The sequence below is a fragment of the Xiphophorus couchianus genome, chromosome 12, assembly GCF_001444195.1.
Source record: "Xiphophorus couchianus chromosome 12, X_couchianus-1.0, whole genome shotgun sequence".
NCBI classification, from domain to species: Eukaryota; Metazoa; Chordata; class Actinopteri; order Cyprinodontiformes; family Poeciliidae; genus Xiphophorus; species Xiphophorus couchianus.
Genome location: NC_040239.1, coordinates 31,283,372 through 31,301,258, shown reverse-complemented (window position 1 = coordinate 31,301,258; position 17,887 = coordinate 31,283,372). Strand labels below are relative to the sequence as shown.

Here is a 17,887-nt window from a genome sequence, read left to right as displayed (position 1 = left end):
CTGGCAATCACCTTTGTTTGTGTTCTCAACACAAACAAAGTAAAACAAAGTACCAGTAAGTTAAACAAAGTACAGCATCTGGATTCCTTTTTAACTGCTTGACGAAGAACGTTCTTGACCTTTGACCTCAGAACTGGCTCTTTGTGTAGGTAGCTGAGCGTGTCCAGGCTGTCTTGGCTCAGAATGAGGCTGATCTGAGCCAAGACAGTCTGCTGGGAGACGGGCCCATCCGACACGCCCTTTCAGGATCTAGCTGCTGGCCCATGAATTCATCAGAAACAGCACAGGGTAGTGCACTGGTTGGTTTCCCTTGACCCCCCCCTCTCCCCCAATGCTGCAGTGAGGATGTTGGATGTTCTGGAGCCACACATGCAGCAGCCAACAGGGAAGCAGCAGCAGCAGCAGCAGCAGCAGCAGCAGAATGGGGTTAAGCTTTGTCGCCCCTGTAATACTGACCTACTTAATGTGCAGATCTTGCACGCAGCAGCTGCGCCAACACGGTACAGTGAAATCACTCAAAACAATAATAACGCCCCCTCTTCCCCCCCTCCTGGCGGTCAAGAGGGCACAAATTATCAGGGGGATTACCGGGCCCTCTGGGGGCCTCTGGCTTCATCCCAGTCTTCTTCTGCAGCCATGTGGCTGATGGCAGGCTGACTTCCTAATGAGTCCAAATGGAAATGGTTTCTGCTTGTAAGGTGAAGGCTTATTAGAAAGAAATGATGATGTAATTTGTAAAAGGCCTTTATTCATTTAATCCTTTTCTTATTTGTTGTTGTTGATATAAGAGGTTGAAAAGAGATAATTCAGGATTGTTGGTTATAAACTCAGAAATCAGATGCTGTTGGCCATCTGGGATCTTTTCCTGCATCACATCTTAAAGTTGCACTAGATAACTGTAAGAAAAACACATATTTTACTTATTTGTTAAAATTGTCACAATGTTCTTACAGTAAAAAAATAAGACAAATAATGATCTTATTCTGGCCGCTCCCAGTGGTTCTACTGCCATCTGCAAAAATACACTGCTCCCGCCTCCCGGTCAGTAACAACCAATCAGAGTCAGTAGGCAGGTCCTCATGTATGTGCTGCTCACACCTTTGTTTTGTGAATGTGATCATAATTAGGGTCTCTTTTCCTTTTTTGCATGAAGGACATGCAGACTTTGTTCATGGTGTCCATGCATCAACTCCCAGACTCTTTCTTTGGGAAAAAAAGAAGTACATAAGAAAGTGTCATAAATTCCATTGCCACATTTTGTCATAAAAAATCACCATGTGCCAATGAAACCAATGAAAGCAATAAACAAGTCCTTAAAACCAGCTGGCCTGGTTAGGAGTCAAAATCTATTAAACTCCTATAGTCCAGCCACTAAAAGGCAGATAATGTCCATCAGCTCTCCAGTTGGTTTGGGTGGACTGGTATAAATCAGGATTTAACTGGATTCATCCTATTAAACCTTGGACCAAACCAACTTCCACATTCCGCACAGAACGCAGCTCTACTTAGAATGGCTTATGGGCTCAAAGTTCGACGATGTTGTTTTGTGATTTTAATTCCCATTTATTCTTCAGAGGGGATTATTTATATTGTGTGTGGCTGCAGATCCCTGACAGAGGGAAGTAGGGCATGTGGAGGACCAGGGTGGAGTGAAATGGACAGATTTGATCTCTAGGTATAACTACATATTCATTTGGGACTTGTATTCTTTACAGCAAACATAGCTGGATTATAATGATTTAGAGTCCACATCGAAATCTTTCAGAAGGGGTTTGTCCAGCATAGTGGCCACTAAAACCAGGAAACTCATTTTGTGTCAGCATTGTGTGAAGTTATTGGAGCCATATACTGTCTGCCCTTCTGACCTGAGACTTCAGGTGATCTGGAAGTTCACAATGCAGAAACACTATCTGTTTTGTTGTTGTTTTTTTGTTTTGTTTTTTTTTTTTACTTTAATTTAACTGTTTTGGTAAAATCTTGCATTGGAATTTCTGAATCTCTCCATCTTGTTGTTTGTGTAATGATTATAGACATGTTTAAAAGGAACTGCCCCTGTGGGTTTTACTTTAAGAAAGTGGCTATTAGTATCACGTGACATGTGTCGGGTTTCCCCATACTGATCAATACATTCTCCTTCTTCTGAAGTGTCTAACCACTAGTTTACAGAGTATTGTGAGTTAGCTAAATCAGAAAAAGCAAAAACATTCCTGAAGGTGTGAAGGCTCATCTAGATTGATTCAGACCAAACAAAGAATGTCAAACGTGGTTCTCAGTCGACTCCCAGTTGGCTCTCACCTACATTTTGTCTTTATTATGTGTGAGCTGTAATCTATTACCATTGTGGGAGTCTGTTAGCTTAGTGACCAGTGGGTGTTGCACAAATCCAAGATTTTTGGCCAATTTCCTAGCATTCAGTTTTAGTAAAACATAAACCTACCAATACCAGTTTCATCCAGTTTCAACTTTTCTTTTAGAATAATGTTGCCAAAAAATCTGTTTTTTTAATATTATTATTATTTTAGGTGCTAAGGCGACGTTACACTGCGCGAGTCAGAGAGCAGGTGATAAACATGGGCAACAAAGACAAAAGCATCATTGAGTTGACTTTTCTTTAGCATTTTATATTCGTGCCTTGCATGACTGTCATGGTTATTATTAACAACTACAGTATATCAGTCTATGTGTATGTTCTGTAGAAAGTGTTTACCTGTTTCAAAAGGCTGTCAACATTTCCAAATTCTACATGTTTCATGACTTTTGAACGTCCTCTGAATTCATTTTTAAAAGACCTCTTGATTCTGGAAACAGCTAACTCGAACTCTTCTTAGTGCAGAAGCAACATCCACACCAAAGACTGTGTTTTTGAACGGCAGTCAATAGGTTATTAGATGTGGAGCTTCTGTTAAGGACAGGCTGCTTCCTGTTCAGAGCAGCTCAGCGTCCCTTGGCTCAGTTCATCTCTACCCTTTTCTGTTCAGGCTGGATGGAGTAAAATGAAAATGTATATATTTTGACTGAACATGGAAGGTGTGTTATGGTAAATTTAAGTTAGAGGTTAGGTCCAGCGTCTGGAGCTACAGACGTTTACAAAGTTCACAGTTCACAAAGACATGCAGATTTAGCTGGGGAACAGGGCCTGTGTCTGGGCTCTCTTTGAGGTTCTGGGTGATGTCTGTATTCTTCCACTTTCTGATTTTTATTTCTTAGTTATGTTGCTTGGTATTTAGGATTTTGATTTATGTTAAATAAATATATAAAAAGTACATGTGTGCATCTGTTTTTATCCTTCATGTTGCAGCTCGATGCTCTGAGTCTGTATTAGGGTCATGATTCAGCAAATGAATATTTAGTTTTTTCCAGCGTGTGTGTGTGTGTGGCCAGGAAAACAAGGACTGCTGACCTCCTGGTCTTCGGCATCGCTGAATTTAGCTCCGCCCCCGGCCTCCTTATTTGCATTAAGTGTTGTTGTTTTAACAAAGGCCTCCTTATGTGAAGACCCACACACACGCTTCTGGAAAGTGCTCCCTGTCACTTTGGATTTACCCCAGTTGTTTGGAAGTCATTGTGCCCTGGTTATGTTTCTGAGCCCATTGTCTGGGCTTGTAGCGTCTTGCATTCTTCCTAGGAAATTACCTTACCTGGGCGTCGGAGGGCAGTTTCACACAGTTACAACATTATATAATACTACTGATGCACTGAAGAGAGAGAGAGGACTAGGAAATAAGTCTAACATAATTAAACTTACAATTAATTAGTTACAAAGAATAACTAGACACAAAAACTAAATGTAGGAGCTAAAACAGAAACAAATCTGATCTAATCAAAGAAAGAGACACAGGAACACAGAACAATAATGAAACTAGAATCAATAAATCCAACCCCAAAACAACTAAAACAACCCAGGATCCTTTGTTTGTCTATTAAAGAGTCAAAATGACATAATTGGGAATGAAAAGTCATCAAGAAAGAACACCTGTTGCCTAGGTGATGGCATTTATCTTTAGGCACTGAAGTTGCCTTTTTCAAGTTTCCAGTTGGGAAGAACAAAATAAGGAACCTGCTGTGGCATAAGTGGTTTGACCGGATCTGACCCACATCTGACTCAAGAGTTCCTGCTGCATGTCATCATAGCTGCTGCAGCGTGGATCTGTTTGCCTGCAGGACTCTGTGTCTCTGACTGCTATCTAAAAACAAACACACAGTGGGTGTCATTTATCAACGGCTGCTGAAATCCTCATACTCTTCAACTCCCGTTCAGTCTGCCGTTGACAAATCTGGGAAGTATCATTTAAATACCACGCCTCTGTTTGCTCAGTTTCCTGGCCTCACCAGCTCAATTTGCATTGCTGATAAAGAAAGGAAGGTAAAAAAACAAAAGGATGAATTCCTCCTGTATTGTAAAATGGAAACATCCCAACAGGAATTTAAATGTGCAGCAGCAGGCTGTAGTGAGCTGTGAGAACGTGTTTTTCTTTCACTAACTGCTTTCTCCTCATTAGAGTCAGTGTTTAGTGTAGCCATCGCTCCCAGTGGTTACACTAAAAATATCTGCACTTTTCTGACTCAGCATCATTTCCTCTGCTCCGCCACAGATCCACATAGGCATAAAATTACATGCACAATCTGAGACCTGAAGAATTCTCAGCTGCGTAGAAATGACTGTCTGATAACAATCAGGGCTGCTCCCTCCTACACAGAGCTCCACTGATCAGCATGTGATCAGCTGATAAATGCTTAAAGCTGCAGTATGTAACTTTTATACAAAATGTTTTTTTGTATATTTGATGTGACAGTTTGAGACAGATAATCTGATGGATCTCCTCCACCTCCATCCTGAACTTTTATTGCTTATATGAAGCACTGCACCATTCCCAACCAAAAACAACCAATCAGAGCCAGGAGGAGGAGCTTAGTGCTGTCAATCATCTCATGTACTCAGTGCTCAGTGTGCTAATGTCAAGAAACAACTTACTTTTATAGGAAAACGGTTTATCTGTTGTCATAAGTGCAAAGGTTAACTAGCCTTAGCATTAATGACAGGCTCTGCTGACAGAGATAAGCCGCAGTGGGAGCAGAGAGGAAGGGGGAGGGGCATCAGCGGCATGCAAATGGACTGCATGACTGACAGCGCTAAGACTCTCCTCCTGGCTCTGATTGGTTGTTTCTAGCTAACACTGGGAGAGTAGTAGAAGAGCTTGATTTATTGTTTTCCACACATTTTCTGTCTCATTTCATACTGTCACAATATTATGACATTTTTAACAAATATGTAAAAAATATATTGTTTTTATAAAAGTGACATACTGCAACTTTAAAGCAGCAACAGGGTGGATACAACGTGATCTTTGGACCAGTTTTAGGATTGGAGTCAGCAGGGAAGGCATGTGTGTCTGCTTCAGCTGTGTTTCAGACTCTGAAGCAGCAGCGCTAACACCCAAACCTCAGGATGGCTGTTGTTGCTTTGGTTCTGTTGTCCATGTTTATTGACGGGTTTGTTTTTCTGCGGTTCTTCCTTCCAGCTCAGGGACCTGCACGTGTAAGACGGGAGTGTACGGGCCCAAGTGTGATGAGTGCCACCCAGGTTTCTTCCACTTCAGCAACACTGGCTGCCGGCTCTGCCAATGCAACAACCACACCAACTACTGCCACCCACAGTCTGGTGAGTTAGGAGGGAAAGACTTTGCTTCTCCGGATTGCTTGTATTTTCTAGTGAATGAGGCAGAACGGCTATTTTTATTTTTTTTTAGGTTTCAGTGTAGAAACATCAGTGTGTGTTTCATCAGTGTGAGAACCTCTGGATAGAATCAAATATACAATCAAACAACACCGAGCTGTACAATGCAGATCTACAGGGCCTGCTTTAAAAATAAACTAAACCTGAGGAATCTGAACAAACATTTTAGCAGCACCTGATTAGATCAGTATATCAGCAGAGCCTTTGTTGGGAGTCTGATCCCCATCCAGATCAGACATCTGTCTGCTATGTGTTGAATTACACATGTAAGCCATGGAATGTTGTAGAATGTGCTTACATGTGGGTTTAATTCCACAAACGTACAATTTTCAAAAATATAAATGTCAGAGCAGAAATAGCAGCAGGACATGTCAACAAAGAGAGGTTAAAAGGTCAGCCTGAAAGGTCAGCTTTTCCTGCTAAGTCCTCCCTGTGCAGAGGAATACATGAAAATAGTGAGTTTGCTGTGGCAGCTGATTGCAGACAGGCAGTGCTGTGTATTCTAACTGTCTCAGATTAGCTGTCAGGTTTACCTCAGCTGGTCTGGTCTCAGCGCTTCAGTTTGTTTATTTTGTTTATTCATGTGTGTAAAGGAAAGACGTGAGACATGAAAAGTAACTAAGTTGATATTGTCTAAGTTATGTCATTTCTGTTTCTTGTAAGATGGAAGCAAATGAACTAAATGGAATTTTCTCCTCGCTAATTGTCCTTTGACCTTATCCAGAAATCCAATTTGGACCTTTGAACATAAAAATGGATATTCCCTGGCCTAAATATGTTTAAAGCTAGAACAAGTATAAGAACAGCAACACCCAAGATAAAGCCACAGACGTTTTTTCCACCAGCAGCTAACCCACAGCTCCAAGGTAATTACAGGATTTACTTCCCAGTTTCTGGCTTTAAATGGAGTTTGGGAGGGACTACTGGGGGACAAGACAGATATATACATTAGAGTTGTGGTGTTGCAAAAGTATTCACACCCCTTGGACTGTTGCACATTTCTTCTCATTAGAGCCACAAACGTCAGTGCATCGTTTTGGGTTTTATGTAGTCAGTAAAAATAGGCTGAAGTTTCTTCTTTTTCTGTCTAAAAAAGTCAGATTATGTGATAACAGTATTGGTTAATGGATTTTGTATTGAGCCATCAAAGCCTCAAAGATCCTCATATACTGTCCATTTCTCTTTGACATGCATGCTGTCAGAAGTGTACACACTGTGTTTAGTGGTCCACACCTGTTTATTTAAATATGAAACAATATCAAGGTAGCATAAATAGAAGACATTTCACCAAGATGTCCTTTTCAGTTATGTCTTTTACAGCAAAGCCTCATGGTCAGTAAGTGTAAGAAAAACTGAGTGGTGTGACAACATATCCTCATCTCCTCATCCAGTGATCAGTGTTATTTAACATAAGGGTTAGGGTAGAACTCTATATACTTGAATTGCACATTACCAGACAAAACAAGACATTGGATTTGTGTTATGCTAATATGAAGGATTTTTACACCTCTAAAGCAAAATCTTCTCTGCTCGGAATACAAACCGTGTTCAGACATGACCTGTAAGTAAGAGGACTGTGAGAAAGTGGTCACAGGAGGCTGAAGAAGCCCTGCAGGGTTGTTTTGAGGCTCCAGACTGGAATGCTCCCTGAGAGCCACGCTGAGAGGACATCGAGTCTGGCCGAACAGACACCCCACCCTCCTCTGACCCTCGGCTTTCCTGTCAAACCTCAGATGTTCCATCTTCCACCTCAGTCATGGACTTTTCTGCTTCTTCAAGCTTGACTTCAATCAAATCAGGAGATGATGCTCTGCCCCCTGTGGTTCCTCCTCCCACTTTTCTGTATCTAGAAGTCCGGTGAAGAGGCAGTTGGAGAGACGGAACCGGAACCAGACTGCAGGTCCAGATGGTGTCAGAGTCCTGAAGTCCTGAAGCTGCAGAGCAGATCTGTGGGATTCTGCAACATCTCTTCAACCTTAGCTTAACCCAAAAGAAGGTTCTGTTGCTGTGGAAAACATGTGGCGACTGAGGCAGTAGGAGTTCTCCATGCAATAGGTGGATCGCCAGTTAGATTCCCAGTCCCCACTTGTCAGTTGTTTCCCTGGGCGAAACACCTCACCCACCTGGCCTGCTGGCGTTGGTCAGAAGGGCTGATGGCGCAAAAAATTGTAGCCTCGCTCCTGTCAGCCTGCCCCATGGCAGCTGCAGCTACAATCCTGTAGCTTGAAATCATCAGCATATGAATGAGCCCTTTGAGATTTCAAGTAGAGATATAAAGGGCACTACAAATAAAATTACTATTATTATAATCCGAAGAAAACTCACCCCTCCTTTTCACTCTGCTTCAGACTTCGAGAACAAAACAGACTCCTGTCATCAGCAGAAAGTATTTTCACCTTACAGTAGTCAGGCTCAGATACGTAAAGAAACTAGCAGAGATAGAGAATGAGAGGTTTGATGGAGAGAAGAGGCAGAGGGGGACAGTGTGTGTTGTGGGGGTGGCAGTGTAAGAAGCCATATGTCCTCCCGTTCTAATGCAGGGGCAGATGGAGAGCTGCAGCCCTCTCCTGGGCTCAGTGGTCACTGCGCTGTGGATTAACAAAGCTCAGGTTTGACAGCTCCCTCTAAAACCCGACCCAGACTTTCCCCAGGGCTGTTCATCCAGGAACATGGTGCAAATGTTTCCCCAAAAACTCTGGACTTAAGGAAAGGACTGCAGGGATTTGTGTCCAGCTAGCATAAGAGCTAAAGCTGCAAACAGGATTGTTCAGTTTATCATCAACTGTTTTCACATAAATCGAACTAATTCTGACTCTCAGAATAAACAAAGGTTCATGAACTAACGTCTCTTAGGTTTTCCGTTACCAGCGAATCAACTTCCTTCATTTTTGTCTAATTGCTATGCCCAGATCTAGGTGGAATCATGTTTGCAACCTTCATCTGTCACTATGCAGGCATAATAATTCACAGTCACTGTTAAATACACAACAGTGATATTTCCTTCAATACTTTCAAGAATGCGATAGGTCACAGTTCGACTGTCATTTTTTGTCCAGGTCATTGTTCTTTTCTTTCATGTTTCTCTCAGCCATTGTTCATTTTTGTAAAGACAAGCCAAAGACCAGAATTGATCAGCAAAGTATTTTGCTGTTATAACCATCGATCCTTTCAAAGCTCCATGACTGGGACCAATAAAATTTCTGGAACCATATTGGGGCATCCTTAGTATTATTTTTTTTCATAATACTATGGAAGCAAAGCACAGCCAGTTGAATTACAGCTTCCTTATTGGGAGGTCTATTCAAGATAGCATGATTAGAAGTGAGAGGAGCTGTTGGCTTTGTAAGGGTTTTCTTACTTTGCAAGAACTGATATACACGTTTGATTTTTGTCAAAAACAAGAACAAGGGTGTGCCGTGGTGGCGTAGTGATTAGCGCGACCCGTATTTGGAGACCTTGAGTCCTCGACGCGGCCGTCGCGGGTTCGACTCCTGGACCCGGCCACATTTGCCGCATGTCTTCCCCCCTCTCCTTCCCCATTTCCTGTCAGCCTACTGTCATATAAGGGACACTAGAGCCCACAAAAAGACCCCCTGGAGGGGTAAAAAAAAAAAAAAAAAAAAAAAAAAAAACAAGAACAAAGTTTGCTCTGGCCAGAACATCTCATATTTCACTGGAAACTCAAAACCCTTATGAGATGTCTTCATTGTGCCTTCCCGCTGCAGCATATATACTGTAAATAGCTTTTGTGCATTAGAGAACCTCTGGATCGCCTAATATTTTTTCAGTCATGCAGTTATTGTTATTGTTGTACATCACAACAGAAAAAGGTTCTTCCCAGAGGACATGTAAAGATCTCCAGAACCCTGGGATGGAGAACAGCTTCTCGGTTCTTGTACTGGCCTGTAGGTTTGTGATGTTTCACTCATCCAAGTCACTGGTGACTTCAGATACCCAAATAAATGTTCCAAAGAACAGAAGATTAGATCTTTCAGATGTTCCTGTGGAATCTATTTAAGAGCTTAGAGAAAGTACATGCAACTTCCTGCAGAGGGCTCACTGACCGAAATAACCTGTCAGTGGATTTGTCTTAAACTCTGTGAGATGGACTAGTTGAAATGCTTAACAGTGATTAAAGGAAGACCTGGAGTGTTTTCAACACTAGAATCCAATCATGTCACTATTTGATCAGCAGCAGCTGCTGAATATTCCTAAACTGAGAGACATAAGCTCAGAAGCATAAGATACAATTGCTGACGTTATGTTTTTAAGAACATATTTTAAAATGTCCATGTTTAGACAAGAAAACCCACAAAACAACTTAGCATGCTTTGAATTCATATTGCATTATAATATTTTCATGTAGCTGTTTATAATTCTGCACATTTTCAAAACACACACACAGACACACACACACACATAACCACAGCACCCACCACCAACCCAGTCATTACCCCTCCTGCTCAGATATCTTCCCACAGCAAAGTTTGATGTTGCAAAACATGAACTGCCTTCGTGAAATCATGTATTTATGTTTTTCCTTGAAGATACATTCATGTAAATGCATTCTGCTCTTAGGAGCACCAAACCTGTTGTTGACAGGAAAATATTGAGGAATTTGTATGAAAACTTTTATTACATGCTGATTTGATTTTCATAACACAAATCATAAAAATGTCAGTTATTCACATAAAGTCTGCCGTGTCCCGCAGGAGTGTGCCTGAACTGTGAGGGGAACACCCAGGGGTCCAACTGTGAGGAGTGCAAGGTGGGTTTCTTCCGCCGTCCTGGTGCCGCCCCGACCGAAGTCTGTGCACCGTGCCCCTGCTCCAACTCCACCTCCACCGGCACCTGTCTCACCGGTCAGTCCCCGCTCTCCTTCTAATCCTATGGTTGGTTGTTAGCATTAGGCAGACTCAGTCTAACTTAGTTCCGGCATACTCGTTGGTTTTCTGTTGGCTGCTGCTGTTTCAGAGTCTAGCTTTATACACCACTCAACACAAAGGAGTACAGTGCAGATAATTAATGGTGCAGTGCATGACTTATAGAGATCTGTTTATGTTAGTTCCAGCTTCTTAAGGATGACCCGTCTGTTTCTCAAACTGAATGCTGTATTAAATGACTTTGGGGCTTTTTTAGAAGAAAATAATCTTTTTTTAAAAAAGGTTTCGTCGGCTCTAATGGCCTATATTTGAAAGTAGTTCGACAGGAAACAGGGTAATGAGAAAGGGGGAAGACATGCGGCAAATCGAACCTGCAACCACCGTCACCAGGACGAAGGCCTCAATACGTGGGTCCTGCTTTGCCCCTGTGCCACCACAGCACCCCTGAAGAAAATAATCTTAATTTACCAGCATTTCATGGGTTGTGTGCAGATTAGGGCTGAGACATGAATACTTTAATTGCGATTAATTAATTACGTAGATTTGAACGCATTAAAAATGTTAATGCAAATGATTAAAATTTTTTCCAGCCGAAGCCTTTGTCTGTGTTTCTGGTACGGTACGCCTGTAAATATGATGCACAAGCAGTGATGGACGACAAAGCTGCTTCTCTTGCCCCACTGGGGCATCATTTCTGCTCTGAAACAATCTGATTAAACACTGGAAAAAACTATTGTTTTGTTGTGCTAGAAGGAGTTAGCCTATCAGCGAAGCTATTCAAGCTTAAAATAGCATCTCAATGCTAAACATGTAGCAGCAGCAGCACAGACATCACCAACGCTAATGTCAGCATCCTTTCTAAAGGATTTCCATGAATGATCAGGAGTTCCTGAAACACTGGAAAACCGAGTGGCTAGAACAAAACTTTGCATAAACCTGATGGTTGAAGAACCGGAAGAACAACTAAAAAGTTTAATATCTTTGTTGTTGAACTCATATTTATTCAATAATTTAGCAGCAAAAAGGGTAATTTTTTTTAGTTGAAAACGTAGCTGATTTTGTAGATAGTTTTGGATTAATATTTGATTAATTAATTACAGACCCTACAATTAACTCAATAAAAATTATGATCAGATCCCACAACTAGTACTGAGCATTTAATTTACATTTCCAGTTTATTAAATATAGACGAAAGAAACCCTAGTGTTTGTTTCTGGTGAAATGGTGGCATGTGTAATGTAGCTTGTCCTGCAGCAGTAGAACAATGAGATTTAACACGCTTCATCCTTATATACATTCACTATTCAAAACCTTTTGCCTATTTAAAGCAACACATACCTCACAGTTTTGATAATGCACAAAATGGGTTTCATTTTACCACTTTCTGACCCAGGTTAGATGTGTTTTTAGATATACCAGTATTGTGGGAATCTCGTGGAAAAAAATGTAACGGCAGCTTTGTTTTACACCTGAATAAGGTGTAAAACACTGCGTGTCCCTGCAGGAATACACCGCACTGCCAGAGCTCCAGGCTGGTTACTACGTCTTCCCAACATGTAGGGACCTGTAGTACAATCATGGACATCTAAATAATTCATCACTACTCTACCACTTAAAGGAAATGGTTCTGATTACTCAATGTTTCCTTTCTCTTGCTGTTTACTGTGTGACTAACAAGACTCCACAAATTAATAGATGCCTTTGATATTGTTAGTGTATTACCAAAAATAGTAGAGTGGTCATTTATAAAGACTATTTGATGTAGCGGAATGTGATGAGATGTTTCTATGGATATAGAGGGGATAAGAAGTCTCAGCTATCTAAAAAAGGTAGCAGTTTGTTCACGTCACCATTGATTAGTGCCTGGGTCTGGAATGTAGAATCTCTAACATTGCCCACATGACCCCTTATACTCACCTCCAGGCTGCTAGTGTTTCCCTTTTTAAATACAACACAGCATAATAGGGAGATGATGTAAGCAGGTGAATAGAGACTAGAGATTATCTCCATTGCCAGAACCCCCTAATTACAGCTTGGCGTGGAGCCATGTGTTGTATTTTGTGTGTCACTGGCCTTTCACGGTTTCACTTCATCAGGCTCAAACATCGCAGCACCACTCTGTGACTTAGATCACATCCAATCTGCATCAAACTCCATGTGAACCATTCAGTTTTTATTTAGCTTTGCATCAGCTAGTCATTCCCATAGGCAGCTACTGATGCCCCCCATTGGCGGCTCCCTGCATGACAACAACCATGCTGTAGATGCACCAGGGCGGTCGGCGTTGGTTCCTGCTCGGAGCCCGAGTGGAGACTGCACAACGTGGGAGGAAGTGGAAGGGACATAAACCAGGCTGAGCTGAGCAGGGACAGCGTGAGCACAGCTGGGCCGTTTCAGAGACAGGCAGCAACAGACTGAGGGGGGATGGGCTAGCATCGCTCTCTGTTTAGACAGCATCACTGCAGGAGAAACTGAGTGAGGGAAGAGATGATCAAAATGTCCTTCCTGGTTCCCGTTAGTAGGTTGCGTGACTGTGGAAGGTGGTTGACACCAGAGAGAAGCAGTCGTATATTAGTGGTTTCCTCGGTATCGGTGACAAATGAGAAACGCCACCATGGAGAATCCTGACTTCACGTTAAAACATGGATGAGCTTTCTAGATGTGCTAATGTACCCTGTTGAGGTGGATGAATCTAGTTCCCTGCAGACACTCAGAGAGGTGAAGTGGAGAACTGCACCAGTACAGAATGTGGGTCACACATACTAAATCATCCATTTATGATTGTGTCTTCACCTAGTGGTAGAGTTTGGCTCAGTTCTGACAGCTCATCCTGAACATCAGCAAAAATCTGTCCTCCTCTCCTCTCCTCTTTCCTAAACAGGAGAGGAACTCTTACATAAACAGAGCATCTCAGGCTTTATCAGACCTTTAGTTCGTGTGTCGTATAAAGCAGAGGACTGTGGATAAGGGAGCAGGTCAGGCCTGCCGGCCCCATGCGGTGCTGTGCACAGCAGCTCTTTTCTCTTATGTAACCCAAACCTACAGGCTGATGCCTTTGAACCCCCAGCAGAGGTTAAATCAAGCTTATCATGAGGAGCAGACTGCTCACTGTTGGAATACAGCGCAGTCACATGACTACTCTAGACAGACCTACAACTAGGCCAGGGCAACGCAGATAGCTCTGTGTGTAGCTCCACTGCAGACTGGTTCCATCATGGATCCACACTGTTGCAGAGGATCAGTCTGCTTTTCACAGTTGGTATCTAAGGTACTTTCCTAGGGTTGAGCTCCACTCTCACTGGTTTTTATATTTTAGGTGAGAGGAGTTGGCTGTTGGACTCCGTTGTAATAGTCCAATAGTTGACTGGAAGCCAGTTTCATCTAGCCAAGCTTGATACAAGCCTTTACTCACATGATTCCTGTGCAATGCTTCTAAGTTGTACACTGACAAAGTGCAGTCAGGGTTCTTCTGGGACATTATGATATTTATCATGTATGTTTCTGTACTACCAGTAGCTAATCGCACACTGCAGTTCCGCAGTAACCTAACTAAGACCTGGAATCTCATTCTTAGGTGAGATTGCTGTCTGGAAACTGCCATTATTTTTAGATGCTGATTGAGGAAAAGTTGCACATTTTAGATGAGACCTCAAAGACACGTTGAATCTGCTGTAGTTGTCATGCTGGGTCCCTAGATGGTGCTGTAATTTTAGCATGTAATCAAAACGTGCTTTTGCTTTTGAGCCTTAATTTCTACCTAACTAGCTTCCACCTCATTTAGAAAATAGTAACCCGAATCTGATGAACCAAGTGTTCACCTAACACTTCAGTATGTTTAGTTGCGTTAAACTGAACAGGCTATATATCATTGTTTTTGTCATCTGCCCTTTCATTCCCAAACAGCATATGAGTGTAGAATAAACCCTACACTCGCGCTTTGTGAATGCGTGCTTTCACATCTGTGGAGGATGTTTCCAAAAGATTTCAGTGTGAGACCTGGTTTCAAAAAGTGTCGGTGTTTGAGACTCTGATCACTGGAGACATGTAAACAAGCGACTGAATCACAACAAAAATGCTATGATTCTCTCAGTTTAAACAAAGCCTTAATATGTTGTTATGGATACCCTGTTTGTATGATAATTAGTCAATATTTACAGGTTAAATGTAAAAATGTATAAGACAACCCAGTTCTCATTAGCCTGGTAAAAATGACCCCCTTATTTTAAACTTTACTTCATCCAGAGGGCCTGGGCTCCGGCTACTGAGAAACGATTGTTTCCTGCAGTCATGGACTCTGTTGAAGTTTTAAATTTTACCCAGTCACTAATTTTTGCCTATGATATATATAATGCGGCTGTTAGACTCTAAGAAGCTTACTGGAAAATGCCTCCACTGCAAAGAGAGAAGAGCAGATCTGAATGCGGCGATTGTTAATGTTAATTTCATTTTGGGAAGCTTGACCAACACAGACGTTCACTTCTTCTGCTGCTGTTGTTAAAACTACAGGCGGGCTACAGTTCTAAAACAGCACAGAAAATCAACATCATTGTTCACAACTTCTCCTTCTGTTTGCTGACTGGGCTGGAAGAATTCTACCTGAGAAATCCATGTGAATGGGAGAAATCTCAGGCTGTCTGTGGAGTGAGATTTAAATGAGTGGAATAGGAAAGCAATAGTCAGGCATAAAGGGTCCTCATAAGTACCCTTTATGTACTCTGTACATGATTTGTAGCTGAAAGACCTATAATGGAATCGGTGTAAGTTTTGAGTTAATCACTGAAGCTACGAGCCAGTTGAGCTCAAGTAAGTTTGTTAGCTACCTCTATTGGTCCCCACTGCTCTTTATAAAATATCTTCTAGAACAAGATTGAAAGCTGTATTTAGAAGGTGCATGTGGCTGTTTGTTATAAAAGGAGAAAGATTAAATCTACATCCCCAATGCCACAGTCTGGAGGTACAGCGTTGCCTCTTGGGGGGGAAACTCTTGGACAAACATGCTGGAGGAAATCCAAATCCCATCTCACCCGGGGATTCATTCACATCCCGAGTGCTTTTACTTTTGGTCATCTACCAATTTTAAGCTTCTTAGAAACAAAACAGCTGAAGTTCTATTCGCATAATTGAGCTTGTACTGTATGTGTCACTTTAAACCAGTGGGGTTTAGAGAAAATCCACAACAAATTCCTACTGCCACACCTGATTCTTGCTTTTAAAACTCGTTGAAGGTGTTCGCTGTATTCACAGCCTACCACAGAAAAAGCCAGACTTATTGTGAGCTTCATGCTGAAGATGAATGGATGTAAACATCTCCACTTTGGTTGTGTTTACTTGTGAAGGCTGAATCCAGACAGCACCTGTTCCAAGCATGGCTTGGATCCCACGTTTGACTAACTGGGTGATGAATTGATGCTTCCCTGCTGCCTGTTCCCTTTGTTCCGCAGGACCACCAAGACCACCTTCAGAGGTCCAGGCAGGCCTGTTGGACACTTGTTGATTGTCAGTAAGACGATGTTTAGTGAAAAGGTTCCCCCTCAGGGAGCGCCGTTAATACTGCATCTCCAGGCCGACATGCTAGATGGGGCGGTAGTGTCATGTTACAGAGAGAGAAAGCCGACTCTTGGAAACAAAGAACACTTGGTTCCAATAAGCAGTGATGGTTCTTGTGTTGAAAGGAGATCAGTTCCTAATAAAATCAGAATTTACATCAAATCTGCCCATTATGCTTTGTTTTGGGAAGTTCTGACTCGTAACACAGCAGGGGCCATTTTGATTTTAAATCATAACAACACAAACTAATGACAAAATGAACATAAAGCCTTGAATCTGTTTTATGTGGAGGCTTCCAGAACTGCTCCTCGTGTGTGTGTGTGATTCCTAAACACCTTCCCTCATTGGGTGTGTTGATGTTTTTATGGATAATGATGGAGGATGATTTCAGACATACCACTTCTCTAGGTGTTTTAATCTTCTCATTTTTAATAAATTTATATTTCAGATTGTATTTATTTTGTTACTCTCCTAGTTTTGTGAAACAAACATTTTTTTCCCCTTTAATTTGCCACATGTCTATCTATTAAAGTTTGGGTCAGTCAGCCTGTCTAGTGGAGAATATTAAAATGAAGAGGCAGGGTGTGACCTGACCTCAGGAGACTCAGCAGCAGTCCATGTTTCCATGATCATACAACCCCTGGCAAAAAGTATGGACTCACCAGTCTTGGATGAGCACTCATTCAGACATTTCATGCTGTAAAACAAACTCAGATCAAAAACATGATACAATATTAAGGTCGTTCCAAAGTGCAACTTGTTGGCCTTCAGGAACACTCAAAGAAATGAAGAGAAACTATTGTGGGAGTCAGTGAATGATACTTTAATTGACCAAGCACAGGGAAATAAATATGGAATCACTCAGGTCTGAGGAAAAAAGTGTGGAATCACTCAAATTGGAGGTAGAAAAAAAAGGACACACCCAGTCTATTTCCTTTCCCTAAATGGACACCTGCCCCAGATTAGATGTGCCCGTTAGTGTGCAGTTCAAAACACCTGCAGTCACGACACCTTGGAGGGCTGCTGGACGAAGTGGAGTGGTGAGAACCATGGCTCCAACAAGAGAAATGTCCCCTGAAACAAAAGAGAGGATTGTGAAACTTCTTGAGGAAGGTAACCCTTCACGCATGGTTGCTAAAGATGTGGGCTGTTCACAGTCAGCTGTATCCAAGATATGGACCAAATACAAACAGCATGGAATGGTTGTCAAAGCCAAGCGTACTGGTAGACCAAGAAAGACATCAAAGCGTCAAGACAAACAACTTAAGGCCATTTGTCTTGAAAACCGAAAAAGTACAACTAAACAGATGAAGCATAAATGGGAGGAAGTTGGAGTCAATGTATGTGACCGAACCGTAAGAAATCGCCTAAAGGAGATGGGATTTCAATACAGGAAAGCTAAACGAAAACCAGCATTGACACCTAAACATAAAAGAACGAGACTCCAATGGGCTAAGGAGAGGCAATCATGGACTGTGGATGACTGGATGAAAGTTGTCTTCAGTGATGAGTCAAGAATCTGCATTGGACAAGGTGATGATGCTGGAACTTTTGTTTGGTGCCGTTCCAGTGAGATTTATGAAGAGGCCTGCCTGAAGAAAACAACCAAATTTCCACAGTCCTTGATGATATGGGGCTGCATGTCAGGCAAAGGCACTGGGGAGATGACTGTGGTTAATTCTTCTATCAATGCACAAGTTTACATTGACATTTTGGACAGTTT

At 42.0% G+C, this 17,887-nt stretch overlaps 1 protein-coding gene across 1 annotated transcript in view; it reads left to right on the top strand.

Moving 5' to 3' along the window:
* Window positions 1-17,887, top strand: part of LOC114154699 (multiple epidermal growth factor-like domains protein 9) — a 38,604-nt gene that overhangs the window by 15,654 nt on the left and 5,063 nt on the right. Inside the window, exons 3-4 of the mRNA XM_028034030.1 lie at window positions 5,520-5,659; window positions 10,447-10,596. Of these exons, the coding sequence (XP_027889831.1) occupies window positions 5,520-5,659; window positions 10,447-10,596 (290 nt within the window). The remainder of the gene's footprint in view (window positions 1-5,519; window positions 5,660-10,446; window positions 10,597-17,887) is intronic.